General features: G+C 41.4%; 1 protein-coding gene across 6 annotated transcripts in view; it reads left to right on the forward strand.

Moving 5' to 3' along the window:
* Nucleotides 1–27,853, forward strand: part of LOC143286873 (rho family-interacting cell polarization regulator 2-like) — a 115,234-nt gene that overhangs the window by 66,361 nt on the left and 21,020 nt on the right. For 4 of the 6 annotated variants that reach the window (XM_076594771.1, XM_076594770.1, XM_076594768.1 and 1 more), the window contains 12 exons: nucleotides 8,819–9,230; nucleotides 14,225–14,297; nucleotides 15,535–15,558; nucleotides 18,487–18,540; nucleotides 19,276–19,324; nucleotides 19,881–19,975; nucleotides 20,434–20,497; nucleotides 21,057–21,226; nucleotides 22,311–22,456; nucleotides 23,036–23,144; nucleotides 24,043–24,318; nucleotides 25,094–25,369. In XM_076594771.1, the coding sequence (XP_076450886.1) occupies nucleotides 8,833–9,230; nucleotides 14,225–14,297; nucleotides 15,535–15,558; nucleotides 18,487–18,540; nucleotides 19,276–19,324; nucleotides 19,881–19,975; nucleotides 20,434–20,497; nucleotides 21,057–21,226; nucleotides 22,311–22,456; nucleotides 23,036–23,144; nucleotides 24,043–24,318; nucleotides 25,094–25,369 (1,734 nt within the window). In that variant the 5' untranslated portion in view covers nucleotides 8,819–8,832. Of the gene's footprint in view, nucleotides 1–4,645; nucleotides 4,822–8,818; nucleotides 9,231–14,224; nucleotides 14,298–15,534; nucleotides 15,559–18,486; nucleotides 18,541–19,275; nucleotides 19,325–19,880; nucleotides 19,976–20,433; nucleotides 20,498–21,056; nucleotides 21,227–22,310; nucleotides 22,457–23,035; nucleotides 23,145–24,042; nucleotides 24,319–25,093; nucleotides 25,370–27,853 lie in introns of those variants that run through there. The other 2 variants (XM_076594772.1, XM_076594769.1) reach the window with 2 other exon arrangements.

The following is a 27,853-nucleotide window of genomic DNA, read 5'->3' on the forward strand; positions in this document are numbered from 1 at the left end:
GGAAGGTCATGAATAATTATGATAATTTTGATGGGAAAGGCATATGGGGAGATATTTGCAAGTGTGTCGAATGTTTGCGCTTTGTGTGTGTGTGTGTGTGTGTGTGTGTGTGTGTGAAAGTTGGTAGGCTTTTAAGAACTGACCAGCGCGTTGGGACAATAACAAGGTCAAGCATCTGCTTCAGTTGTTTTTGTTTTTTCTCTCTCTTTTAAAAAATTTTTTTTTTTTTTAAACAGATTAATATGGTATTAATATAGTGTATATGTGGTGTAACCGTGTATGGATCAGCGCGTACGCTTTAGCGTCTCCTTGAAACTGAAACTGAAACGCGACGGAAGCACAGTCCGGGAAAACCCAGTACCGTACGTACTTGAAGTGTCCACCATACAGGATAGACCCCCTCAGGGACGACAACTTGCTTTGGCCAAAGGTGACGAGATAGTCATCTTAAGTACGCGGAAACGTGGGGTGGGGAGTGGTGGTGGGAGTCAAGTAGGGGGAAAGGAGGAAGCTGTAGATATATATATATATATATATATATATATATATATATATATATATATATATAAACACACACACACACACACACACACACACACAAGTCATCAAGGGCGAAAAAAAAAAAAATAGAGAGAAAAAGCTAGCAGTTCGCGTGTTTTCGTACGTGCGATGGTATAGGAAATATTTCTGTGGTATGCGTCCTCCACCCCCACCCCCTCAAAAAAAAAAAAAAAGAAAAAAAAAAAGATTAAGGTAATACTGATAATCATAAAATGAAATTAAACCAAATATAAAACCAAATGAAAATATAAATGAATAGATAAATGCGTAAATAAATAAATGAATGCAAAATATCATTTCAGTACAGTTTGTTGTTCGTGGTGATTTTGTTGTTGTTGTTTGTTTCTTTCTTTTTCCTGTTTTGACGCAAGCAAGGAAGTTGACCGTGCCCCAGTTTCCGTCTGTCGGTCTTACTGTCGATCTGCCAGTCTGTTTTTTTGTTTGTTTGTTTTTTCTCTGCCTGTTCCCGTGTCTTTCTCTGTCTCTGCCTGTCCTTCAGTCTCTCTGTCTGTCTGTCTGTCTCTGTCGCTCGCTCGCTGGCTGGCTTGCTCTTAATCTATATATCTACTTATCTATCATACAAAACGTATGTGCAGTTCTCACTGGGAGAACGAATTTTATTATGATGTTGATTTGAACGCTTTTCCTCCAGTGCATTATTTGACTAGTAATTGAAGAAAAGATGGGTGTGTGACGACACATGATAATAGCCACTAACATCTATTAGTTGTCTCGAAATCTTCTGTGGAACTGGGAATGGTTGAGACACGTGTGTATTTGTGTGTGTGTGTGTGTGTGTGTGTGTGTGTGTGTCAGTGTGTGTGTGTATGTCACCAGGAATCGACGTGTGTGGTGTCAGCATGTGGTGACTGACTGTGTGACTGATTTACCGAACGTTTCTCATGGGCGTTGGGTTACGCGTTGGGTTACGCTGCTGGTCAGACATCTGCTTGGCAGATGTGGTGTAGCGCATATGGATTTGTTCGAACGCAGTGACGCCTCCTTGAGCTTCTGAAACTGAAACTGAAACTTCTCATAGAAAGACGTACTTATGTCGGCATTGTTTAGATTCCGAGCTATTGTTTACGCCAGTTTGCTCGCACAAGAGAGACAGGACAAGAGAGAGACATGCAGACATAGTCAGAGAGAGAGAGGGAGGGGGAGGTAGGGAGGGAGAGAGAGAGAGAAACGGAGAGACAGGGATAGAGAGGGAGAGAGAAATGCTGACAGATGGAGTGAAAGATAGAGAAAAGATATAGGTCACTGGGATAAAAACAAACATAACCCCCACCCATGTAATGGAGCCGCAAGCAAGCAAGCAAGCAAACACAACAGTTTGACAATCGGTTGATCAGTCAACATACAAGCTGATGAATCCAAATCCCTCTCACATTCCCCCAGGGGTCAACGAGGAAAACAGTCACTACTACTATACCGTCATTGCAGTGGTATGGCATTTCGTTCCTCTTTCAGGTAGATGGTATGCACCTGGGGGTAAGGGGTGGGGGTGGTGGGAGCAGGGGGAGGTAGGGTGGATAGAAGATGTGGAGGGGGTGCTGGGACTGGGAGCGGGAGAGAGCTCCATGCGTTCCCATCACCCCCCCCCCCCGACCCCCCCACCCCGCTTCCCCCCGCCCCCACACCTCTCCACCCCCCCTGCCGTCAAATAGTCGCTCACTTTTTTTTTGTGGACAGACGGTGTGCTGTTTAAAAAATGCATGGTCTCCGGCGTTGTCGTTTGCGTTGGTATTGAGAGTGCAAGCATAGCGATTAGCATATTTTGTGCACACCCTTTGAGAGAGAGAGGAGGGGGGTGGGGGGTGAGTGGTTGGTTGAGGAAAAAAGGGAGGTGGGAGGGAAATTTGTTCGGGGAGCGGATGGAGGTTAGAGGGGACGGGGTGGAGTGGGGGTGGAGTTTGACAGACGCAGGAGGCAGAGAGGGTTGGGGAGGGGGAAGTGCTTTACGTTTTGTGTGTGTGTGTGTGTGTGTGTGTGTGGTTGAGGTAACAGCCGTAAACAGTGTTCTTGATGTTATTATTATGTGCAGTTTAGAGCTGCATTTGAGACTATTTTGCTTTAATATTATAAGTAGGCTGGTCTTACGAACAGCAACAATCACAGCAATAAAAAATAAGTAAAAAGATTTCCGCGTATATCATTCAGTATAGTAGCAGTGAGTATGTGCAGGGACAATGATGACAGCTGTTTTGTAGACATAGCTTGTTCTGACAGCAGGCCTTATTTTGTCTGTGTCTGTGTGCGTCCGTGTGTGTGCGCGTCAGCGTGTGTGTGTGTGTGTGTGTGTGTGTGTGTTCTGCTTACGCTGTACACAATGGTTTCCCATCACGTTATTTTGGATCGATGGGGAGAGCAGCTGGGTACAGCAGCTGGCTCCGTACAGTTGCTGGCCATGCTGTAGATGTTATCTTTTTTGTACTCTGCTCTGACAGTGACAGTTTATTTTGGTTCACCGTCTCTTCTCGCCGTGACAGTGTTTTGTCTCAGTCCGTGTCTCGTGTATTTGTGCTTCTGCGTTTGATTTGGTTTTTTGTTGTTGTTGTTGTTGTTGGTTTCTTTGTGGTTTTTGTTTTTTTTGTTTTTTGTTTTGTTTTGTTTTTTTGTTTTGTTTTTTCCCAGTAATCACACCCCCTTGCTATATGAGCTAAAACTGGCTTTAGTTAATGAATTTTCATATTCTCTGTCATTGTCTCTCTCTGTCTCGCTCGCTCTCCCCCACTTTCTGCTCACGCGCCCGCTCGTGAATTGCCTGTCCTTGGAAAGGCTCAGGTAGTGTTGAGGGGGAAGGGTGCAGGGACCGACGGTATAATATCAACCGTCGCTGCTTCAGGAAACAAGTCAGATAGAGAGACGGGATCACATCACACAAACTGATACGCCCCAGTCATAGACGCCATAACAACCAGTAACCCTCTTTGGCCTTAATGTGGCCTTTGGTCCCAGTCTGTCTTGTCTGTCTGCAGTTCAAGGTTGTGAACACAAGACGCAATATGTGGGGGTTAAAAAAACCCAACCCAGAACGGTTATATATAGCGTTTTGCAGGACGGAGAGCGCGTTTTATTTCTGCAGGCTCTGTTATTGTTGACCAAAGGGGTGTGTAATGTTGGGGGCACGCGCGCGGCGATATTTACAAACGGTGCCATATATTGTGATTTTGGCTCGTCGAGTTTAGAGCCAAGTTTAGCTTGGCTCTCTAAGAGACACGTGGTGGAAGGGAAGGTGGTGTGGGGATCGAGCGTGTTGAGAGAAGAAAGAGGGGGTGGGGTTGAGAGAGTCTTTTTTTTCCGACATGTGAAACAAAGGCCAGTTATAAAAAGAAATGTTCTTTCATTTCTTCTTCTTCCTCTTCTCTCTTTCATTTTCAGATCTTTTAAATTATAGATTTTAGACCCCCACCCTCTTCTCTCATCCCTCCCCCATCTCTCTCGTGCGCGCGCGCACACACACACACACACACACACACACACACACACATCTCTCGTGCGCGCACACGGACACACACACACACACACACACACACACACACACACACACACACACACACACACACTCGCTCTCTCTCTTTCTCATTTTGAGATGAATTATTTATATATATATATTAGGCCCATACCTTCTCCTCTCCTCACTCACTCCCACTTCTCTCTCTTTATGTCACTGTCTAACTCACTCACTCACTCAGTCATAGACTATTACCGACACTTTCATGAATTACACACTCGCTCACAGTCCATTTATGTCACGAAGTGCCACTGAAGTGTAAGTAGCAACATATTTTGACGTCATGTTCGTGAGTGTTCCGCGATAACTTTGTCCGTGAAATAACGTATGTTGTTTTTTACTGTGACTGTTGATTTTCAGTCATCCGCATTCCATAAGGTGTTTTTCATTGACACGATCGTGAACAAATGAAAATGGGTGCAGACCAAAGGGGTGAATAATACTTCGATGTTGTAATACCCACTGATCCAAAAATAGACCTATTTAGATCAGTATACATGAAATGCCTCCATTGAATAGAAAGGGGGAGGAGTTATCTCGCCACAATCCCATCATGCATGCGTCATTCTGTGTCGTCTGCTTCAACTGGGAAGGACTGCGATAAAAAAGAGTTGTGTAAAATACGCGAATCAGTGTGTTTCAGAATTGGAAGAGAATTGTTTTGTTTTGTTTGAGCAGCTTGACTGTTTAGACCAACGTGTGAACAAAGATACACGATTTTTTTTGTGTAGAAGAGTGAAACGGTAAGATTTTTTTTTTTTTTAATTCAGTGTCGGTTTGTAGATCGTTCATGATTTGTCTCAGTGATGTAAGAGTTCATGTCGTTTGTGTGGTTGGTTATGCTGTTTCGTTTTCAAGTGTTTACAAAGGACAGGGAAACATGTGAATAGTCTTACAGAGATGTTAGTCTTGAGATATTGAATACAAATAGAGCTACCAGGGTTTTACAGGCAATTAATCTTTGCCAAAATTTCGAACACGGCCGAATCGGAAATATCGGGAATGTCAAAGTGACTAAAAACCTCTTCCTGAAATTTTATCCGTGTTTCTTCATTATATTTTTGTTGTTGATGCACCATACGATTTATAAAGGCGTAAGTTATAGTGTATCTGTCGGGCCTATCTATCTGTAGGGTCTGTCTTTCTGTGATTCTGATACTTCCGCTTGCTTGATCACGAACTTAACTAAGTCTGTGTTGCTTGATTACTGAACGAAGTCAAATAAAGGAAACTTGCTGAATTGGCAGTCGGACATGTGGAGGTTATAGATCACGAGTTTCAAATTGATCATCGTAGGATCGACATTTTATGTGAAAGGACACTGTGTCATGAGTTGTCGTGCACTTAATTCTTACTTCTCAATTTTTTTCATCTTTATAATTATGTAATGATTATGCATTTCTTCATCTTAACATTTTTAATTATGTGGATTACATTATTCTGTGCCTCCTCTCTCTCTCTCTCTCTCTCTCTCTCTCTCTCTCTCTCCCTCTCCTGTCACATGTTTTCTGTGTACTGTCCAAACCTTGGAGACGAACGACTGAAAAAAAGGCATTACCCCCTTGTCACATGTACTTAAGCTAATGACAAAGTGCCAAAGTGTCGCAAATCTCTTATTACTTTATGTTGTTTCAATTCTGTTTTTTTGTTTGTTTGTTTGTTTTTTTGTTTTGTTTTGTTTGTTTGTTTGGTTTGGGTTTTTTGTTTTTTTGTTTTTTGTTTGTTTTGATTTTTTATCCTTTCTGTTCCATTGTATCTGTTTTGCACCATTTTGTTCTGATTAGTACCAGCTGTGTCACTGGAGCTTTACAGCTAATGACATTAAACATTTCGGTGTTCAGTTCTCTCTCTCTGTCTCGATTTTCACTCGCCATCCTCCTCCCCACCCCTCTCTCTCTCTCTTTCTCCATCTCTCTCTCTCTCTCTTGCGCGTCCTCATTTATATCCCAGATCTCTCCGTCCTGTCTTTTTCTTACAGTCGGATGAAGTGTGTGTTCTGTTGTACTTGAAGTTAGAAATATTTATCGTTAAACAGCGAAAGACACAACCCTCCCCTTCAAAACACACACACACACACACACACACACTCGCGCTCGTGTGTATGCAGACACACGCATGCGCACACTGAAACCTTTAGAATTTGAAAATAAACCCCCTCCTCTCTATCTTTCTCTGGCTGTGTCTGATTCTGCCTGTCTGTCACACACTCACTCATGCGCTCTCTCTCTCTCTCTCTCTCTCTCACGTACTCTGTCTCTCTCTCTCTCCATCTCTCTCTCTCTCTCTCTCTCTCTCTCACACAAAAGCAAAAATGCACACGCGCCCGCATCGATCTATATACTACAGACAGAGAGAGAGAGAGTACGCACCTCAAAATTTTATGAAGGGAGCCTTTCGATAAACATTCTTCTTCCGAGAAAACAGTCACCCTGATGAACCATATTACCGGCAGCATTCCTGTGGCAATCGTAAGTTAACGTCATCCACCTACAGTTCCCTATAGTAATGCGAGAAATGCTCCGCAGGTGCGTGTTTTCAGGAAACTGACGACTTGGCTTATTTTCGTTTAGTCACGACTTCCATCCGGACTTGACGTCGCCTGAAACCAGTGAATAGGTTTAAATTGTGACTGATCAAGCACTGATAAAATGATTGTGTTACCTGTTTAGAACAATTGAGACTCTGTCTCGAGATCTGTCTCTGTCTGTCTGTCTTTACCCCCACTCTCTCTCTGGTGTGTGTGTGTGAATGTGAGAGAGAGAATGTGTGTGTGTGTGTGTTTGTGGTCAGTGAGAGAGAGAGAGAGGATTAAGAACGATTCTGACAGTGAGTTGCTTACATAATTATGGTATTGATAAAAGTCGGGAAAAAACTGTCGATCGGCGCCATATGTTTACATGATTATATAATTATAGTGTCATGAAGCGTACGTCTTCCATTCTGTACAGACGAATTCTTTCTATCTGCTGTATCCACCCGTTCTCAGTTCTGTTTTCTTTCTCGTTTCTTTTCTTTTATTTATCTTTTTTTTTTAAATATGAATTATATTAAAGTACACGTTGTGTAGCGCGTATGGATTAGTCCACACGCTGTGGCTGTGTAATTTACGCCCCCTTGAAAGCGAAACACACCCATCTACAACTCCATTTCGCTTTGAATGAAAATTGTTTAGTGAGCGCGTTTCTTCGTCGCTACCCCATCCACACCCCTTACCTCCGTCGCACCCCCACTTACTCCACCTCCCCACCTCCCCACCTTCGGTGATCGTTTCCCCCTTCCCGCGTCTGACCAGGCTTTGCCCCAGTTTCAGTTGACAAGTAGTAGTGTCATGTGGTGCAAGTGGTAGTAGCTTGTACAGGTCTCCACGCTTGTTTGTGTCGAAAGAAAAGTGTGACTGTGTGTGTTACTTCGGGCAAGGTTTGGGAATGGTTTTGCGTTGTCAGGCGTGATGATGAAATTGATCCCAGGTAATGTGCAGAGGTTTTGATGACAATTATAGCTAGCAAGATTTACCTGACGCGTTTATAAAATGGTTTGTGATTGTAGAGCGAGACGAGAGGATATCAAATAAAGTGTGTAATGTATGGAAAGCATTATAATGATGAATTGAACTTGATGGGTCTGTTTTGTTCGGATTAACTTGTGTTTCATGTAGCACTCATGATTCCATAGATCTTTGTATTGTCTGTTAATCCTTCAGTGTGCTTTCACCTTGTGGCATAGTAGGTGATGTACCTGTACAGCTGTAGCATGTATAAATTATTTGAACAAGTTTGCCTCATTTTAATAGATGACACTCAGAACTTGATGGATGACTGTGGAGTCCATTGTTGGGGAGTGACTTTACTCAAATAATTGTGTGTCTGCTATAATTGATCATCAGTTGTTGAGCACCACTGTTTGTTAAAATTCTTTCTGTCTCTTGTCATTCTCTCCCCCTCCCCTGTTCTCTGTCTGTGTGTCTGTCTCTCTCTCTCCCTCCCTCCCTCCCTCCAGCTTTCTAGTCTCTCCTTATGTATAAGTGTCTCCTAATTTTCTTATAAAAAAAAGTCAGCAAGCAAGCAGAGTAAACAGCATAGAAGCAAAGCAAGTAAACAGCATTTCTGTTGTTTCTTTTACATTCATGACTTGAAAGTTGACTTCCAAATAAAATAACCCATGTTTAACGTAGATCTTGATAAGGGTGACTCATGCCTTCAGTTGAACTTGTGTTGTTTGCCATATTCAGGAAGTTATGAAGCTACAGTAGCACAGTATACATGTATCATACTCTCAGTGGAGGGGTATGTCATGATTCTCACAGAATTAGGTTTTACTGAGTTAGTTGTGGTTACCACAATTACAGATGAGAGTGAGTAATGTTATGCTAATTTTCAAATGAACATTTTCTTTTCTTGGCAGTAAAATGAACAGGAGGGACTATGGCAGAATTGGCTAGGCGTTAGACTTCTGATCCAGTGTTCACTTGCGATCAGAGTTCAAGGCCCCATTTTGGCATGGTGTTGTGTCCTTGGGAAAGGCACTTCACATTGATATTTCCTCACTCCACCCAGGTGTGAATGGGTACCTGACTACAGGTGAGGAAAGTTAAAATAGCGGAAGAAGAGGATTGGGCCCCGTCTTCCTATGCCGATTCCCAGACAATGTAGATATGAATTCTCTGCCCTGATGGCCATAAAAGGCTATGAGACCTTTAACTTTGATCTTGATGATTAACATATTTGATGTGTGTGTGTGCAGAACCCTCCAGCTCCATGACACGACTGTACACCCCCCAGAACCCCTCACGCTCCGTCTACCATGAGCACCCTGCCGGCACCCACTACCAGTCGGAGATGTCCCTGAAGGAGGCCAAGGGACGCAACCCGCCCCCTCCCTCCAGCCAGCCCGTCCTGCGCAGTCAGTCATTTGGCGGGATGTCTGGTGGGGCCCAGTCCCCCTCCGGCCCCACCTCCCCTCAGGTGCTGGGCCAGTCCATGAAGCGAGGGGCTCGACCCCCTGTGCACCACCACTCCCGTCACCACCACCACCACCCATCCGGCTCCAAGTCAGCCTCGGGCTTCCACGCCCTGCGCAAGTCGCCCAAGGTGCCCAAGAAGCCCCGCCCCAACCGGGCTGTTCTCATGTTCGAGAGCATCAAGAATGGCATCAGGTGAGTGTTGCATGTTTGTTTGGTTTGCTGGCTTTTATGTTTTTGTGTGTGTGTGTGTGTTTTTTTTCTTTTAAAATGTATTTTAAGAACCTTTTCTGTTTGTTGTAATTTATGATCTACTAAAGTAAGGAAGCAGACCTGCATTAAACTTCAAAGCAGGTCTCTGATTAAATTGAAGTTTTGTGATTTGTCTTGCACAGGTACTTTTTAAGGAAATTCTGAACTATGGCAGTACAGGAAGCCCCTCTCTTTCTCCCTCTCCCCCTCCCCTCTCTTCCTGTGCCTGTTATCCAGTTTCCTTCCTTCCTTTCTCTAATCTCATTGACCTCTTTCATCTCTTTTGTAATAAATCCTCTTATCTTCATCCACCCAAGGTCGACTGACACACTCACACAGTGACTTGAGCCCAGAATTGTCCCAACCCCCCACCCCCATTATTTAAAAGTGTGAGTGACTGGCCGATTGTCTTGACTGGGTCAGTGGAGAGCCAGTGGCAGGCACACCAGTAACAGCAGTTTGTTTGGACAACCTCATTTTTATTATCAAGCCAAGTGTTACAAGAAGCTGTCATGACTAGAATAAATTTAGGACTCACAGGTCAGCTGTATTTATGAGGACTGAGTCTAGTCTGTGAAAGTGTAAATCTTGATGAGGATTTGAAGAGGCTTGTGGTAGATTGACATCAGGTCACAGTCAGGACTTAAACTGCTTTTTTGTCACAACAGATTTCTCTCTGACCACCTTTTCCCCTCTTTTTTTTTCCATCAAAGAGTTTGTTTTGTGTTCTTGCCGCTTTGGGTTCTTTTTTTGCATGCACTGAGTGCATGATGCACTCAACCTTGGTACTTAATCTCATCTTAAAGACTAGCACACAGACCACCACTCAAATTCTAGTAGAGAGGGTAGGGGAAGTAAAAATCCCAGGTCCATAAAAGGGACCCGAACTCAGGGACATTTGCTTCCTAAAGTCAGAAACATTCGCACCAGGCCACCACTCCAATAGAAAAATACTGGTCTGCTTCACTGTGACTGGGTCCAGGCAGTGAAGATGTTTGCACAGTTTATCACTGGAGAGGCTGGTAAATACATCTTCAGGTCTTGTCAGATTTCAGTGAAGTCCTCTCCCATGTGTAGGATTGGTTGAGTTTGGGTAAGGGGGGACAAGGGAACGGCAGTGTTGTTATTTGAAGTGTTGTCTGTCTTGTCTCCAGTTTGTCTGGGAGAGAGAGTCATTGTTCTTTGGAATGGGGGTGGGGGGTGGGGGTCAGGGGGGGAGGTGACAAAGACTGATACTCTCTCTCACTTGCTCTCTCTCTCTCTCTCTCTCTCTCTCTCTCTCTCTCTCTCTCACTCACACACACACACACACACACACACACTCACACTCACACTCACACACATACATTAGCAGCGCTGTATACATGTCCATACACAGAACATTTAGGCAATAAAAAAAAGTATTTAAAGATTTTGTATATATACATTTATATATAATCTAGCTAGGTTTACTGCTCAATTTGAGCTTTGGCATCATATTTGTTAATAAGATTTCTGAAACTTGAGAAATATTTCATTGTTCAGTTCCTGTTTGACAGTATCATTATATCATGATCAACAATAATAGCAATTATGATAATAGAAGTAGTAGTAGTAGTAGTAATGCCTGTTTTAATGGATAAATATACATTGATATTTCAGATTTTATTTCAGATTCATGAATTCATGTTTAAAAAAAAAAGAAGATAAAATTATGCTTATTAATATTTCTGATTATTTACTTCGCCTCAGCTGCTTCTTTCCTTGTCCACACAGTGTATCTGCCAGAACCCCCGCCCAGTGGTCATGAAGTGAATGTGGGAATCTGGTTCAGTGGTTGTGAATAATCAGATCTGTCGCTGAATAGCTGCAGGCTAAAGTCAGTCAGGCGGGAAATAATTATTGGAATCCACTATGTCCAAGTATACAGGTCCATACCTTGCCTGGGGCAGTATGGACCACTGTTCCTACTGCTCCCAGTATTGATTGTGGCCACCAGGACAGAAGGGATATATACTGGTGTGTTTTTTGTCAGGAACTGTTGGGGCAGAAGAAGCGTAGCTTTTCACTTACAGTTGCTGCCAGATGGTCTGTGTATCATTGTGTAAAAGATAGTGATAACATGTCATTTTTGTTTTGTTTGATCAGTAGACAAACTCTTCATCTTTATCAGTTTTCAGCACAGATTACTCGCTATGTAATGTACAGAAGTAATCTAAATCGCTTAGGGCTTGGAGTGAACAAAGCAAGTCCAACAGTATTTCTTAATTGTTTTATTCATGCAGTGTCAAACTGGAAACGAAGGTACATATGCTGAAAGATTGTCCATTACTTAACCTCTTGACTGCTGCTGACCAGTATGCTCGACAGTGAAGGGCTGTCACCTCACTGAGTAATCACCACTCTTTGATTGTACATCTTCCTTTTTGGGACTACATTAATAATAATGATAATAATAATGGATACTTTCTGAGTGCTTTCGTCCCTGAAAGGGAGCTCAAAGCTTTTTACAATGAACATAAAACACTCTCTCTCTCTCTCTCTCTCGCTCTCTCTCTCTCTCTCTCTCTCTCTCTATATATATATATATATATATATATAACTTACAAAAGGAAAGGGGAAAAAAAAAAAACGTTAATGATAGAAATACATAAAGTAGTAACTGCTACCAAAACTCATGCTGTACACTGATCTCATTTAAATAACCAAGGTTCAGCAGTCGATGGGTTAAAACAGTCGAGGTTTGATTGGTACATAACTGGTGCAGTTGTGAGAAGAGAAGTAAAGGAATAAGTGTATGTCACATGTATAAGTTGGTGATTGTGGACATGTGTACGTGAGGGGAGACAGACATGAGGGAAGAGAAAGAGGGAACAGTGAGTCATCAACAACTGGCCCTTCTCCTTCCACTCACACATCTCCTTCATGTCAGCCTTCCCGGAAATCAGTGCCTTGGAGACATAGAATAGATTGGTTGAAATGGCACTCGTTTAGGAAATTGTGTCAATTATGAGGATTATATAGAAAAAGTATGTGCACCTTTTGTGTTAAGTTGTATACCAGCATCATCAGTGGTGCCCCTGTGGTTGTCAGGCTACAGGATAGAAGAAGAAGAAGAATTGCACATGTGTTCACATGCATGCAAGCACACACACACACACACACACACACACACACACGCTGACACACACTCACACACACACACACACACACACACACACACACAGAAAATATGTTGTTTTCCTTTCCACACATGCAGTTGAAATCTTACAATTTTCCACTTAAAATAGAAATGAAAAAAGCAACAACAAAAATCAACGTATTCTCTTTTTAAATTCATACGCACTGAAGCCATTGTGTGATTTAATTTGTTTTTAATTGGATTTGTAAATTTTATGTGGAAATGTGCTTGGTAATGTCACTCCACCACACCCATGCCTTACAATTTATGTTTTGTCTTAGTTGTCATTTTTGGTGTGTTTTTGTATTGTACTGAGGAGGATTACGCCCAACATGAAAGACATGGAGTCCTTGTTGTTTTGCATTGACCACTTGACAAAAAAGCCTGTCGCAGAAATCATGATTGTGCTGTTCAAATTTAAGCCTTTATCGGTTTGGTTTGTTTTTTGTTGTTGTGTTTTTTTTTTGGGGGGGGGGGGGGGGTTGTTGTTTTCTTTGCTAGAGTCAGGATGTTGACACTCCCATCTCATCAAAAAAAATATGTAATTTCTGTTTATGTCTGTCTGTTACTTCTCTCTCTCTCTCTGTGCCTCTCTGTCTCTGTCTCTGTCTCTCTCTCTCTCTCTCTCTCTCTCTCTCTGTGCGTGTGTGTGTGAGCATGCATGCACAAAGTTAATGTTGACAATAAATGCTTCTGTACTCCGTGTGTGTGTGTGTGTGTACACACATGCATACATCATGCTAATTGTATGTGTTTGTGTGTGTGTATTTCATTGTATATAAATCTTTTTCACACTGTTTTCCCCCAACCCCCACTCTCTCACACTCATTCTCTCTCTCTCTATCTCTCTCACACTTTCTCTTAGACAATGTTAATGTAGCAAATTGTACTCTTAAGTCGACAAATGTTGCCCATCAATAGAAAGGAAAGTAAAGAACTGTGCATGAATGCCGGGGTGTAAAATGAAGAAAATTTTTTTTATAAAGTCAGATAAGAAAAGAAAAGAAAATGAAACAAAAACAGAAAACAAAGTGGATGGAAAAAAACAGAAAGTGCGAAAAATATGAGGTTGGAGGCCCACCAATAGACAACTGCAAAAAAGCACACCAAAAACAGCGTCAGTGTGTGTGTGTTTGACCCCTCCCCAAAAAAGAAAAGAAAGTGTGAAAAATTAGCTAGGAGGTTGGAGGTCCCACAAAAAAACAACAACAAACAACAACAGCAACAAAACAAACAAGAAAACAACAGCCAAAAACAGTGTGTGTGTGTGTGTGTGTTTAATTTTCTTTCTTTGCCACCCTCCTGTAAGTTTTCGTCGCAGTTAACATTTTACAGCTGAGTAACCAATTTCACCCCACCCCCCTCTCCCTCTCTTGTCCAGTTTGTTTGTATACATTACAACCAAGGTAACTTTCAGCCACAACGGAATTGCCAGCTTAATTAGACAGACTCAGAGAGAGAGGGAGAGGCGTTCATGGCAGGCAGTAGCCTCCAGTAAGATGGCAGCTTGCTGGCGCGCGGCTGGCCTCCCTTCTTTCCCTCCATACTATTGAGCTCGATGACAAACTCACACACATACACACACACACACACACACACACACACACACACACACACACACACACACACACACACACAGCTGCTGTTTAACCAGTGTAGTCATATCTTAATAAGACACAAGACAAATTTCTGAAAATGTTGAGTATTTCACTCAGGCATGCTGTTAAATGCTTTTGTTTATTAATTTTATTATTTTGTTTTGTCTTATATTTTTCAGGGAATATATTCAGGCAACCCAAGAAGACATCAGACAACTACAGACAAGTGAAACGGGTACCTCCACAGCACAGGTGAATTTTCATTCTCAACTCTTTCTTGTTCTCTCAGAAAATATATTTAACCTATTTCTCCCACACCCACCTTAACACATGTACCACAAGAGTCATATGTGGCTATATTCAGCTAGTCTTTTATCCCTTGTGTGTATGGATAGAATATCTGGACTTTATCAGAAAATCTTTTCCCGTCATATATTAGTCTGTGTTTAGGAAACATGATTAACCTGTCTGTTGGCACTATACTCATGTGTTCATTAATTCTTGTGTCACTGTTTGATTGCTGTTATACTCAAACAATGTTTATGATCTACATGCGTTGTATTCATTGGATGTTTAACAGAGAATTGAAAGTATGAGCAACAATGGAAAACAAATTATGTGTTCAGTCTTTGCTGTGATAGAACAGTACAAAGAACAGTACAGATGATAAAAATAATGATAATACTGATTTAATGCACAAATGATAAAGATTATTTATGTTTAATTACATTTGATAGCTGTTGCATTGCACTAACTTTTTTTAAATGGCCATTGATTATCAATAGAAAATAAAAATCACTGAGCAGTTAAACAGACAAATTTGCATAATGTGTTAAAAAAAAAAAAAAAAGTTTCAATTCATTACACTTGACAGCTATTACCGGTACATTGCATTAACTTTTTTGAAACAGCCATGAATTATAAATAGAAGATAAAAATCACTGAGCACTGGATTTGATTAAACAGACCAACTTGCATGATGTGTATAAAAAGAAAGTACAGAAACAATGGGGCTGGAGAGAGGGAAATGTAATACAGTGCGGAAGACTGACAAATACACACGTGTGCACACATACACACACACTTACACTCAGCTCACAATTGGAATACATGACAAAGGTGTAATTGCAAAATGATAGCTAGATAAATATACAAACAAGCAAACTAAAAGCAGATGAATGAATGGTTGTGAATAAATGACATTAGAGGAAAATGACTGTTGTATATCTGTGGTAGGGTGTGTGGTAGTGTGTTTGTGCATGTTCTTTTTCTCCATGTTATTTAAACTACCATATAGACCCTTATTGTAGATCCATATTCTATGGGTTGATATTTACAATTATGATGTCCAGATGTGTTGTTTAATTAATTGCACAGTTCTGGTGTGTTAATGTTGTATATAATTAATTGCCATCATTATTGTCATCAAGGCCTTAACACTGTGAAGGCACAACCTAATGCTTTTCTGTTTAATGTTGCGTTCACATAGGGGAAAGTTCTTGAAACGGACAAGGTATGCACAGAATGCCATAATTTTGTTTTCTTTGTCAGCACTTCAAGTGTACTGATTGCTGAAATGAATATTTGCATGTTCAATGACTGCTGAAACAAAGCTGCATGTTCTCCTGTGTGTGTTCAACAACTGCTGAAACAAAGTTGCATGTTCTCCTGAATGTTTTTTGCATGTTTGTTTCAGCGCACTTCTTAAAACTTTTTTAAAAGATATTTCTGTGTGTTGATCCTCTGTTGGTTCTATTTTATGGAGCAGAATATGAAGACATAGTATTTGAAAATAGCAAGTTCATTTGTATTTTATTGATAAGAGAATCAGTAGCTTCACAGGTAAACCTTCAGTCCACCTTCAGTCCATAACCCTGACTGGGAGATTTCAGTGATGATTTTTAGATGATTTTAAAACCGCACCCCCTCCCCCACAAACTCACACACAACACAACACACACACACACACACACACACACACACACACAGAGAGAGAAAATGTCCGTATTACCTGTGGACAGGTTCCTTCACAAATGCACACACACACACACATATACTCACACACACACACACACACACACACACACACACATGTACAATACAATACAATACAAATTACAATACAATACAGAATGCATGGATTGTGTACTGTAAACTAAAGGTTGCATTGAGACTGTGGGTGATCTGATTTGAACCTTGATACTCAGGGGATGGCAGGTGGAACAGAGGGAATTAAACACTCAGTGACGCCCTGAGCATGTCAGATTTTTAAAAAGATACATTATACATGTTTGTATCATTGTATGCATGAATATTTTGCACTTTTGATCTTAGATGATCTATCTCATTGACTTGCTCACCCCTCTCCCTTTCTTCTTCTCTGTCTCTCTTTAACTTCCTCTGTCTCTCTCTCTCTCTTCCCCTTTCTTGCCTAAATACCCCCTTATCAATAGACCCTAACAACTAATGACACAGTGTCAAGTTTATCTCTCTGTTGTTGTTTTTTCCCCTTATGGCTGTCATAACTCTACCATCTCATGCTTGTACATCAAACCCGGTCGTAGACGTTTTATTCATTAAACCAGCAGTCAGTGTGTTTCAATAATTCCGTTCAGTTTGCTGTGAAAATGGGAGATGTTGAATGCATGCATTAGGTTAAAGGTAGAGCTTTTGTTGCTTTATTTTGCCAGTCTGTCAGGTGCAGAAGAGCCATAGTTATAATTTAGTTGTGTGTTTAAGAATAGGCAGTTGATTACTTATCTTTCCCAGTTTTCTGTCTGTCTTTGTCTGTCCCTCTCTCAACTCTCTTTACTCTCTCTTTTTTTCTGTCTCATTTTTTGGACCCACCTCATGCATTATTCTTTTGAACAGTATCAGTTGATTAGTTGTTGAACATGAGGGCAGAAATGGTGAAATGGTCAAGGGACTTGACTGCATGAATTTAGTACATTGAATAGGTTTGCATTTGTGATGTGCCCTGAGTGTACTGAATTTTCTTCAGTGTGTGTGTGTGTGTGTGTGTGTGTGTGTGTGTGTGTGTTCTTTGTATTATTTTGGTGTTCTTCTGTTGATTTTGCCTTGTCTATTTGTTTGTTTAGCCTTCTGATTTATCCTGTACTGTTTCTGAATGAGTTTTGTCTATGGTTTTTCATCCTTTCCAGATTCATGAGACTGTTGTTTTTGTGGTGAAATAGATGCTGTCGTTGATTGTGATGTTGTCTGTCCCACTGTGCTGATGATTTATGAACAGAGATAATGAAAATTTGGAAAATATGTTGAGCATTTCTGGTTTTGTGAATTAAATACTTTGTTATATGTGATTAATCTTGTGCCATTTTCTTTCCATTACTTTAATTTGGATGTTCTGCACTCATTTAATTGTTAAATTTCTTCATTACAGTATCATTACAGTACATGTTAATGCATTATTGCTTTCTTTAAAAGAAGAAAACAAAAAACAACAATTTTCCAGCTGCACTAACCATCATTTTCCATTCATATTGGAATTATGTGCCATTCTATTTGTACAACTGTTACTTTCATGAACCAAAGCGTAAAAATTAAAATGTAATGTGCACTTTTAATTGGATGTGGTTTAATGTGTGTGTGTGTGTGTGTGTGTGTGTGTGTGTGTACTTTTAATTGGATGTGGTTTAATGTGTGTGTGTGTGTGTGTGTGTGTGTGTGTGTGTGTGTGTTAAGGTTAATATTGTGGTGGTTGGTAAAGTTAAGTTTTTATTGAATATCAGTAGAAATATCTGTTTTTCATCACAGTCATTTGTCTATAGCATGATACCTTTTTCTTTTCTATGTAAATAAAGCAGTGAAGAGGATGGGTTTGATTGGCATACTGTTGTGAACTGTTATGATTATACTTTTTTTTTTAAGTGTCAAGCATTGGGAGAGTTTATATAGATTTCATGATATCATTGATTATTCACAGTTTGTTTTGTTTCAGTTTGTGTGTGTGTGTGTGTGTGTGTGTGTGTGTGTGTGTGTGTGTGTGTGTGTGTGTGTTTGATGACAAAATCAGCATTGTTTTTTTGTCAGTGTATGATTCACATAGTTTTGTGTCTCCAATAAGCTCAAAATGTCACAACCAAGGAAGGAATGTATAAACACAGAAGTGGTTACAGTGAATTAAATGATTCTTTTTTTCTTCTTCTTCATTTTTTGTTTATCTGCTGCTTCATTGTAGAGTACTTTTGTTGTTTTTTCTGTTCAGAGTGCTGTTGGTTTTTTTCTCTTCCTTTTTTTCTCCCCCCCCCCCCCAACCTCCCTACGTCTGTCTCACTTTCTCTGTCTCTCACACACTCTTTCTCTCACTGTCTCTGTCTTTCCGTCTTTTCATTATTTCTCTGTATTCCTACATTCTTGACTTTTTTTCTACACTTTATTCATATTGATGCCTTAATCAAAATTAATGTCTGGATCTTTACAGCAAATCAAGTCAGCTGAGCGGTACTTGAAGAAGCTAGAATTCCATCTTGCAAAGGTATTGTTTTTCAACTTTTCTCATAGGATATTGAAGATGCTGTGAGTGTGAGAGAGTGAGGAAAGGGCATGCATATGATAATGCACACACACACACACACACACACACACACACACACACACAAGCACATGCTCATACATACACAGACACAAGGACAGATGACACACAGATACACACTCCTCCCACCCCAAACCCCCACTCAGAGGCACACATATACACATGTACAATGGCGTACTTGTGATTATTGCTGAAAACAAAACCTAAAATTCTGTGGATGGGGGAGAGAGGGTAGGATTACCAGTACTTATATATAAATCCAAATAATGTTTTTGTTCACCATGAGAAACAAGTTTTTGTCAAACTGTAAATATGGTGTGCTTGAAACAGAACAATTATTGAACAGCTGACATTGATTGGCATTTCATTGTTTCATAATCATAATTTTGATCTGTCAAGGTTTCAAATTTTCCCTATCTTCATCACCACTTTACTACTTACTTGTGATAATAATAAGAAACAATTGCTCTGCACTTCGTTTTGAGATTTTAAGACATGTTTTTTGAAAGAAGGGTTTGGCATGATCCAAATCAGCATCTTTCTTTGTCACTCTCACTGTCTCTATCTCTGTCTCTCTGTCTGCCTGTCTGTCTGTCTCTCTGTTTCTGTCTCTGTCTGTCTGTCTGTCTGTCTCTCTCTTTCAAAATAACAAAAGCCACTGGTTTATTGTTGTTTCAGATTGATGAACTCCATGACTGCTATTTGGTGCATCAGAAACTCTTGGAAGGTATGTTCTTTGAGTATTTATGTTAAAATTGTTCAAATCCAACAACAAAATTTAAGTTACTATAAGCTAGACAAATGTAACAGAACAGAAGTCAGACAAATGTAACAGAACTTGAAGCTATTGCAGCATATCTTGCATTAAATCAATGAAGAGGTGCACAGAAATGATGCCAGAAACTACAGTCATATCATTACTGAAGTAACAAAATCTGTTATTGAAAATGGCTAGTGTGTAATTTTTTCTTCATCTTCATTAATGTGCCCACAAGAAAACAAAAGAAAGAAAAAAAGAAGAAACAACAACCACTACAAACAACAGATAAGCCACCAGAGTTAAATTCTTGATACAGCAGGAGCAATGTCATTCTTCAATACACACCGCAGCTTATTATGAGTTACAGTATTTTTATTTTTTATATCTTTCTTTTTTTCTTTTCATAATATACACAAGGTAGAATCATGGAGCACAGGTGCAACATTTCCTTGGACAGTTTAGTTACTTAGTACCAGCATGATAGAAAATAACCATGAGTTTCAAGCAGAGGGTGTTTGGACAGGGGCTCGAGCCATGGCCAAGGCCTATTCCACGGCCCCACGAAACAGCAAAGACTCTTTGACCAACGTCAAGTACGGCTACGAAGAGTGCGCCCAGGTAATAATACATGGTGGTTTTTGTGTGTGTGTTTTTTTTTTTTTTATATATTATTTTGCACATGTTGGCCTTGAATGACATATCATGCAAGTGGATTCTCATTATAGACCATTGATAACTTCTCTTTGCAAATGATCTTTGTCCTTTCCTTGTTGTTTTCACTCTTAGAAAACATACCCTTTTTCTGCTTGTTTTGTTTCAGCTCTATCGTGTGTGTGTGTGTGTGTGTGTGTGTGTGAATGTTTTTATTTTGTGTGTGTGTGTGTGTGTGTGTTTCAGTTGATGTATTATTTTGCTATGTGTTCATTGTATTATGATATTATGGTAGTTTTCCCTTTGGAATCCCGTTTTCACACTTTTTATCCTTTTTTTCTGCACAGTATAGGACACACTGGTCATGAACATAGTGTTAATGATGTGTGTGTGTGTGTGTGTGTGTGTGTGTGTATCTACAACAGACACTGTGTGCCATTGAGGCCCAGCTGGAGAACATGTGTGGAACATTCAACTGTAAACTGAAAGGTAAACAGTGTCCTCTTTTGTGTGTGTGTGTGTGTGTGTGTGTAACATTCAGATTTGCTGAAGAGAAATATCCATTCCCAGAGTCAGATTGTAATTGTTATTTTTTTGTATGTTTGTTGTTTCTCCACTCGCGCTTATTAGAACAGAAACAAGGGTACTATTCATTCAGCATTTTAATGTTCAAAATTTAAAAGAGTCATTTTCATTTTTCTTAAATGTCTATATTTCTGTAAATGGTGGAACAGGGCTGTTTGTATTTTTAGACAACACATCTGACAGATTTTAAACATTAATTTCTATATCTAATTATTTTCTAAAGAAATTTCAGTTTTTGACAAACCACAGGTAATTGGTTTGAGAAGATTCCAATATCTTACCGTTGTTTTTTGTTTGTTTTTTGCATCTAACTTTGTGCCTCTGAAGCATTTGCTTGTTGAAATGTTTGGGGGGTTCTTTAACTTGGTTTAATAACTTAGTTTAAAATTATCACACAGTATTCTTAGGAATGAAGATTTTGTCCATCAAAAATACAATTCATGCTGTCTGTGCCCTCTTGCAGGTATGGCGGGGTTTGCACGCCTGTGTCCGGGGGACGTGTTTGAGGTGACCATCCGGCACGGGCCCCAGAAGTGGAAGACCAAAGGGCGCATCGAGAAGAACAGCACGCAGAGGTGGGACGTCCCCGAATTCACCTTCAAGTGTCTGGTCGGGGAGATTCTCATCATCAAGGTGAGGAGGGGGATTTGTGTATGTGTGTTGTGTGTGTTGGGCGGGGGGGAGGGGGGGGGGTGTTGTGGAGGGGTTATGGGGAGGGGGGGGGGATAGTGTGTTGTGTGTAGAGGGAGGAATAGTGTGGGTGTAAAGGATGCTTTGTGTGTTGTTTGTGTGGTGGGGATAAAATAATATGGGTGTAGGGGATGTTTTGTGTTGTGTGTGTGTACTGGGGGGAATTGTATGGACGTGAGGGATGTTTTGTGTGTGTTGTGTGTGTGGTGGGGGGGATAGTGTGGGTGTGGGTTTTTTTTGTGTTTTGTGTGTGGTGGGGGGAACATTGTGGGTGTAGGGGTTGTTTGTGTTGTGTGTGTGGTGGGGATTGTTTTAATGGATGTGGAGGTTGTTTGTGTTTTGTGTGTTGTGGGGGGAATAGTGTGGGTGTGGGGGTTGTTTTAATGGATGTGGAGGTTGTTTGTGTTTTGTGTGTTGTGGGGGGAATAGTGTGGGTGTGGGGGTTGTTTGTGTTGTGTGTGTGTTTGGTGGGGGGACTTGTGTGTGTGTCTGTGTGTGTGTGTTTGGAGGGTTGTCATTGTGTGTGGTAGGGGGAATAGTGTGGGGACAAAATGACAGAATGGTCAATGTCAGAGGCATGCCATAGGTTTTAATCACATGGATATCACTGTACTTGCACCTGATTTTCTTTTCCATCCATTTTTTTTCTTTCTTTTTTTTTCTTCAATCAAGTTCTGTGAGATCAATATTGACAAAGTTTCCAGCCCAGATATGGCACTGTGTGGTTGGCTGGGCTATAAGCAACGGTAATAAATGTGTGTGTGTGTGTGTGTGCGTGTTTGTGTGTGTGTGTGCATGTTTGTGTGTCTGTGTCTGTGTGTGCGTGCATGCTTGTGTGTGTGTATGTGTGTGTGTGCATGCTTGTGTGTGTGTGTGTGTGTGTGTGTGTGCGCGCACGTGTGTGTGTGCATGTTTGTGTGTGTGTGTGTGTGTGTGTGTGTGCATGTTTGTGTGTGTATATATGTGTGTGTGTGTCCGTGCGTATGTGTGTGTGTGTGTGTGCGTCCTTGCATGCTGTGTACCTCAGGCCCTGGAGGTGAGGAGTTTCAAGAGTGTGCTGCTGGGTCAGAAGAACTGTGAGGTGAAGGACCTGTTCTCTGCCAACCCCCAGCTCATGACCATCAGCATCAACTTTAACGGCTCCCTCAAACTCAGCATTGTCATCACTTGGAAGTGAGTCTGTGGGTGGTTTGTGGGTGTGTGCGTGTGTGTATGCACGTGTGTGAGTGTGTGTTCGTGTGTATTTGTGTGTGTGTGTGTGTGGTATGTGTGTGTGTGTTTGTGTGTGTGTGTGTGTATGCTTGTGCGTATTTGCATGTGTGCAGTTGTGAGTGTGAGAGTTTGCTTTTGGGTAGATCATAAGACTTCATACCCCTGAAAATGGTGTATGGCTGCCTACATGGCAGGGTAAAAACAGTCATGCATATAAAAGCCCACTCATGTACATATGAGTGAACGTGGGAGTTGCAGCCCACGAACGAAGAAGAAGTAAGACTTCAAAAATGGTGGCTTTTTTTTTTTTTTTTTTTTTTTTTTTTTTTTTTAATGCATGCTTAAAATGCTTTAACCCACTTTCTCCTTGCCCCATCCATTCCAAACCGTGATTATTTATTCATTTCTTCATCTAAGAATGATTATTGATTCCTCTTTCTCCCCACATCTCCCATCAAAGTATGGTTAATTCCTCTCCCTGCCCCCGTCCCAAGTCCTCCAATGTAACCATGATAATGACTAAGGATGGCTGTTTTTCAGTCCACTGGAAGGCATGGATGAGACAGTGACGTACTTCCAGCCTCCCCCAACCAGACAGCAAGGTCCCCGTCGCAGACCTGTGTCAGTGCTGGCCCTCAACGGACACCTGGTGAGTAGTGCTTGTGCCTTCTCCAGCCTTGCTGGTTTGGCCATGTTTTTCGAGAGACATGAGATTTGTTGAGTAGTGTTAACTTTTCCTCCTCCTGTTTCTTCTTTCACTGCCAAGGCACCCCATGTTAACTTCTCCTCCTCCTCTGTCTTCTTTCACTGCCAAGGCACCCCATGTTAACTTCTCTTCCTGTTTCTTCTTTCACTGCCAAGGCACCTCATGTTAACTTCTCCTCCTGTTTCTTCTTTCACTGCCAAGGCACCCCATGTTAACTTCTCCTCCTGTTTCTTCTTTCACTGCCAAGGCACCTCATGTTAACTTCTCCTCCTGTTTCTTCTTTCACTGCCAAGGCACCCCTTGTTAACTTCTCCTCCTCCTCTGTCTTCTTTCACTGCCAAGGCACCCCATGTTAACTTCTCTTCCTGTTTCTTCTTTCACTGCCAAGGCACCTCATGTTAACTTCTCCTCCTGTTTCTTTTTCACTGCCAAGGCACCCCATGTTAACTTCTCCTCCTCCTCTGTCTTCTTTCACTGCCAAGGCACCCCATGTTAACTTCTCCTCCTGTTTCTTCTTTCACTGCCAAGGCACCCCATGTTAACTTCTCCTCCTGTTTCTTCTTTCACTGCCAAGGCACCCCATGTTAACTTCTCCTCTGCTGTTTCTTTTTCACTGCCAAGGCACCCCATGTTAACTTCTCCTGTTTCTTCTTTCACTGCCAAGGCACCCCATGTTAACTTCTCCTGTTTCTTCTTTCACTGCCAAGGCACCCCATGTTAACTTCTCCTGTTTCTTCTTTCACTGCCAAGGCACCCCATGTTAACTTCTCCTGTTTCTTCTTTCACTGCCAAGGCACCCCATGTTAACTTCTCCTCCTCCTGTGTCTCCTGTCCTTGCCAGTCTGGAAGCTACAGTGACCTGCACGGCCCTGAGCGGCGGTTCTCCACTCCCTTGCAACCTGGTGGGGGCCTGCAGCGTGCCCGGGACGACACTTACGCCTTCAGCTCCTCCCCTTCCCTGCAGCAGCACAGCGCCCACGCCTCCCCCAACATGGGCCTCAGGGGCCCGGGGGGGCCCATTACCACCACCGCAGGGGGGGACCACCGCCTCAGTTACAGCCCCCAGTCTTCGTCCACCCAGGCCACGCCTGTCTCCTCCCACAGGCCTCTGTCACAGGTCAGTTAGTGTAGTGGGGGTGTGGAGGTGTTTTTTGGTTTTGGTTTTTTCATGATAAATAAGTGTGGAAGAGGACGGTTCTCAGTGTAGTGTATTTAAAAAGACGGAAAGAAGAAAAAAAAGAAAGAGTGAAGAAATTAGAAAAAAACAGCAACAACAACAACAACAACAAAAATATATATATGTATATGTGTGTGTGTGTGTGTTAATCAGTGGAGTTTTAGCTGTCAGTTATGATGTTCTGGAACTGCTTTTGTTAAAACAGGTGTTTTACTGAATATTTTTGGAGTGTTGTATATATGACACATTTCCTTTTTCTTTATCCTGTTGGCTGTAGTTACATTCTCTCCCAGACACTACTTCCCCCCAAAATACCACCACAATACATACGATGAAAAATGGTGATACACACACCAGACATAGTTATATGTATAATGATGAAGTGTTGTCCTCTGTGGAAGAAATCCACTCAAATAGGTACACAAATATATATATATGCATGCGCTCAAGGCCTGACTAGCACATTGGGTTATGCTGCTGGTTGGGCATCTGCCTAGCAGATGTGGTGTAGCGTATATGAATTTGTCTGAACGCATTGGCGTGTCCTTGAGAAAATGGAGCTGAAACATGCATATTGCGCACACACACAAACACACACACACACACACACAAAATCAGCATATGTATCAACAGCAACAGCAACAAAAAATACCCCCCCCCCCAAAAAAAAAAAAAAAAAAAAAAAAAAAAAAAAATTATAATTCCATTCCTCCAGGGGTCCTTCCTGGGCATCGGCAGCTCCATGATGCACTCCCCAGGGGGGCTGTCATCCTCCTCAATGCTGCCCACCTCATCATCGTCATCCTTGGCCTCATCCTCCCCCCAGCTGCCAGGGACCCTGGCGCAGAGCTACAGCACGTGGCGGGAGGAGGCGGGCAGTGTGGAGGAGGCCCTCTTCAGCCTCAACACCTCCCTGGAGGACTTCCGCGGCCAGTATAATGAGCTGCAGGTCCTGGAGGAGACTGTGGCCGCCCTGGAGTCTTTTGTCAGGGTGAGGGGTTTGGTGTGGTGTGGTGTGGTGAGTTAGTCTATTGTCAGGGTGAGGGGTGTGGTGTGGTGTGGTGTGGTGAGTTAGTCTATTGTCAGGGTGAGGGGTGTGGTGTGGTGTGGTGTGGTGAGTTAGTTTATTGTCAGGATGATTGGTGTGGTGAGTTAATCTGTTAATCTGTTGTCAGGGTGAGTGGTGTGTTAATCTGTTGTCAGGGTGAGTGGTGTGGTGTGGTGTGTTAATCTGGTGTCAGGGTGAGTGGTGTGGGTGGTGAGTCAATGTGTTTCAAAAGGAGGGATGTGTTGTGGGTTGTTGTGTTCAAAGAAGGAAAGTCTCCCAGACACTACTTCCCCCCAAAAACATCACCACAGTAAATACAACAAAAACTGGTCATACATGTACCAGACATAGTAATATGTATGATGATGTATTTCTTATATGTTTCTTATATATTGTGCATGGAGGAAGATGGCAGAATGTTTAAGATGCTTTCCTGCCAGTACTGTGTCTGTGAGGGTCTGGGTTCAATTTCTGGTCTGACTCTTTCTCCCAAGTTTGATTGGAAAATCAAACTGAGCATTTAGTCATTCAAATGGGTGATAGGTTAATCTTCTCTCTCTCTCTCTCTCTCTCTCTCTCTCTCTCTCTCTCTCTCTCTCTCTCTCTCTGTGTGTGTGTGTGTGTGTGTGTGTGTTTCAAGTCAGACTGATGGAAACAAAAGTTTAGTGTAATATGCAAATGGTTAAAATTTGTTATTGATTCAGACAAACAATTCATAGTGTAAATGTTACTTTTAATCCGGAGGTTTTAATTATCCAGTTGTTCTGAAAGTTAGTAGTTTTGTGCCTGTCAGATTGTAATCTCTGTAATGATTATTGGCAGCTTTGAAAGGTTGTATGATGGGGTTTTTTTCTTGTCCACAGAAGCAGTAGAAAGGTTCACAAGTGTATATGTGTTCTTTTTTTTTCTCCTACCCACAGAAGCAGTAGAAAGGTTCAGAATGTTTTTTTCTTTTTTTTTCCTGTCCACAGAGGCAGTAGAAAGGTTCACAATGTTTGTTTCTTTGTTTTATTTTCTGCCCACAGAGGCAGTAGAAAGGTTCACAATGTTTGTTTGTTTTATTTTCTGTCCACAGAGGCAGTAGAAAGGTTCACAATGTTTGTTTTATTTTCTGCCCACAGAGGCAGTAGAAAGGTTCACAATGTTTGTTTTATTTTCTGTCCACAGAGGCAGTAGAAAGGTTCACAATGTTTGTTTGTTTTATTTTCTGTCCACAGAGGCAGTAGAAAGGTTCGCAATGTTTGTTTTATTTTCTGTCCACAGAGGCAGTAGAAAGGTTCACAGTGTTTGTTTGTTTTATTTTCTGTCCACAGAGGCAGTAGAAAGGTTCACAATGTTTGTTTTATTTTCTGCCCACAGAGGCAGTAGAAAGGTTCACAATGTTTGTTTTATTTTCTGTCCACAGAGGCAGTAGAAAGGTTCACAATGTTTGTTTGTTTTATTTTCTGTCCACAGAGGCAGTAGAAAGGTTCACAATGTTTGTTTTATTTTCTGTCCACAGAGGCAGTAGAAAGGTTCACAATGTTTGTTTGTTTTATTTTCTGTCCACAGAGGCAGTAGAAAGGTTCGCAATGTTTGTTTTATTTTCTGTCCACAGAGGCAGTAGAAAGGTTCACAGTGTTTGTTTGTTTTATTTTCTGTCCACAGAGGCAGTAGAAAGGTTCACAATGTTTGTTTTATTTTCTGCCCACAGAGGCAGTAGAAAGGTTCACAATGTTTGTTTTATTTTCTGTCCACAGAGGCAGTAGAAAGGTTCACAATGTTTGTTTTATTTTCTGTCCACAGAGGCAGTAGAAAGGTTCACAATGTTTGTTTGTTTTATTTTCTGTCCACAGAGGCAGTAGAAAGGTTCGCAATCTTTGTTTTATTTTCTGTCCACAGAGGCAGTAGAAAGGTTCACAGTGTTTGTTTGTTTTATTTTCTGTCCACAGAAGTAGTTGAAAGATTCACAGTGTTTTGTGTTTTTCCCTGCCCACAGAAGCAGTTGAAAGGTTCACAGTGTTTTGTGTTTTTCCCCGCCCACAGAAGCAGTTGAAAGGTTCACAATGTTTTGGTGTTTTTTTCCGTCCACAGAAGCAGTAGAAAGGTTCACAATGTTTTGTGTTTTTCACCGCCCACAGAAGCAGTTGAAAGGTTCACAGTGTTGTTTTTTTTTTTCTTTGCCCACAGAAGCAGTAGAGACATTCACAATGTTTTGTTGTTTTCCTGTCCACAAAAGCAGTAGAAAGGTTCACAATTTTGTTGTTTTTTCCCTGCCCACAGAAGCAGTTGAAAGGTTTACAGTGTTTTGTGTTTTTCCCCCCCCACAGAAGCAGTTGAAAGGTTCACAATGTTTTGGGTTTTTTTTCCGTCCACAGAAGCAGTAGAAAGGTTCACAATGTTTTGTGTTTTTCACCGCCCACAGAAGCAGTTGAAAGGTTCACAGTG

This window comes from Babylonia areolata, chromosome 10 (assembly GCF_041734735.1).
Source record: "Babylonia areolata isolate BAREFJ2019XMU chromosome 10, ASM4173473v1, whole genome shotgun sequence".
Classification (NCBI taxonomy): domain Eukaryota; kingdom Metazoa; phylum Mollusca; class Gastropoda; order Neogastropoda; family Buccinidae; genus Babylonia; species Babylonia areolata.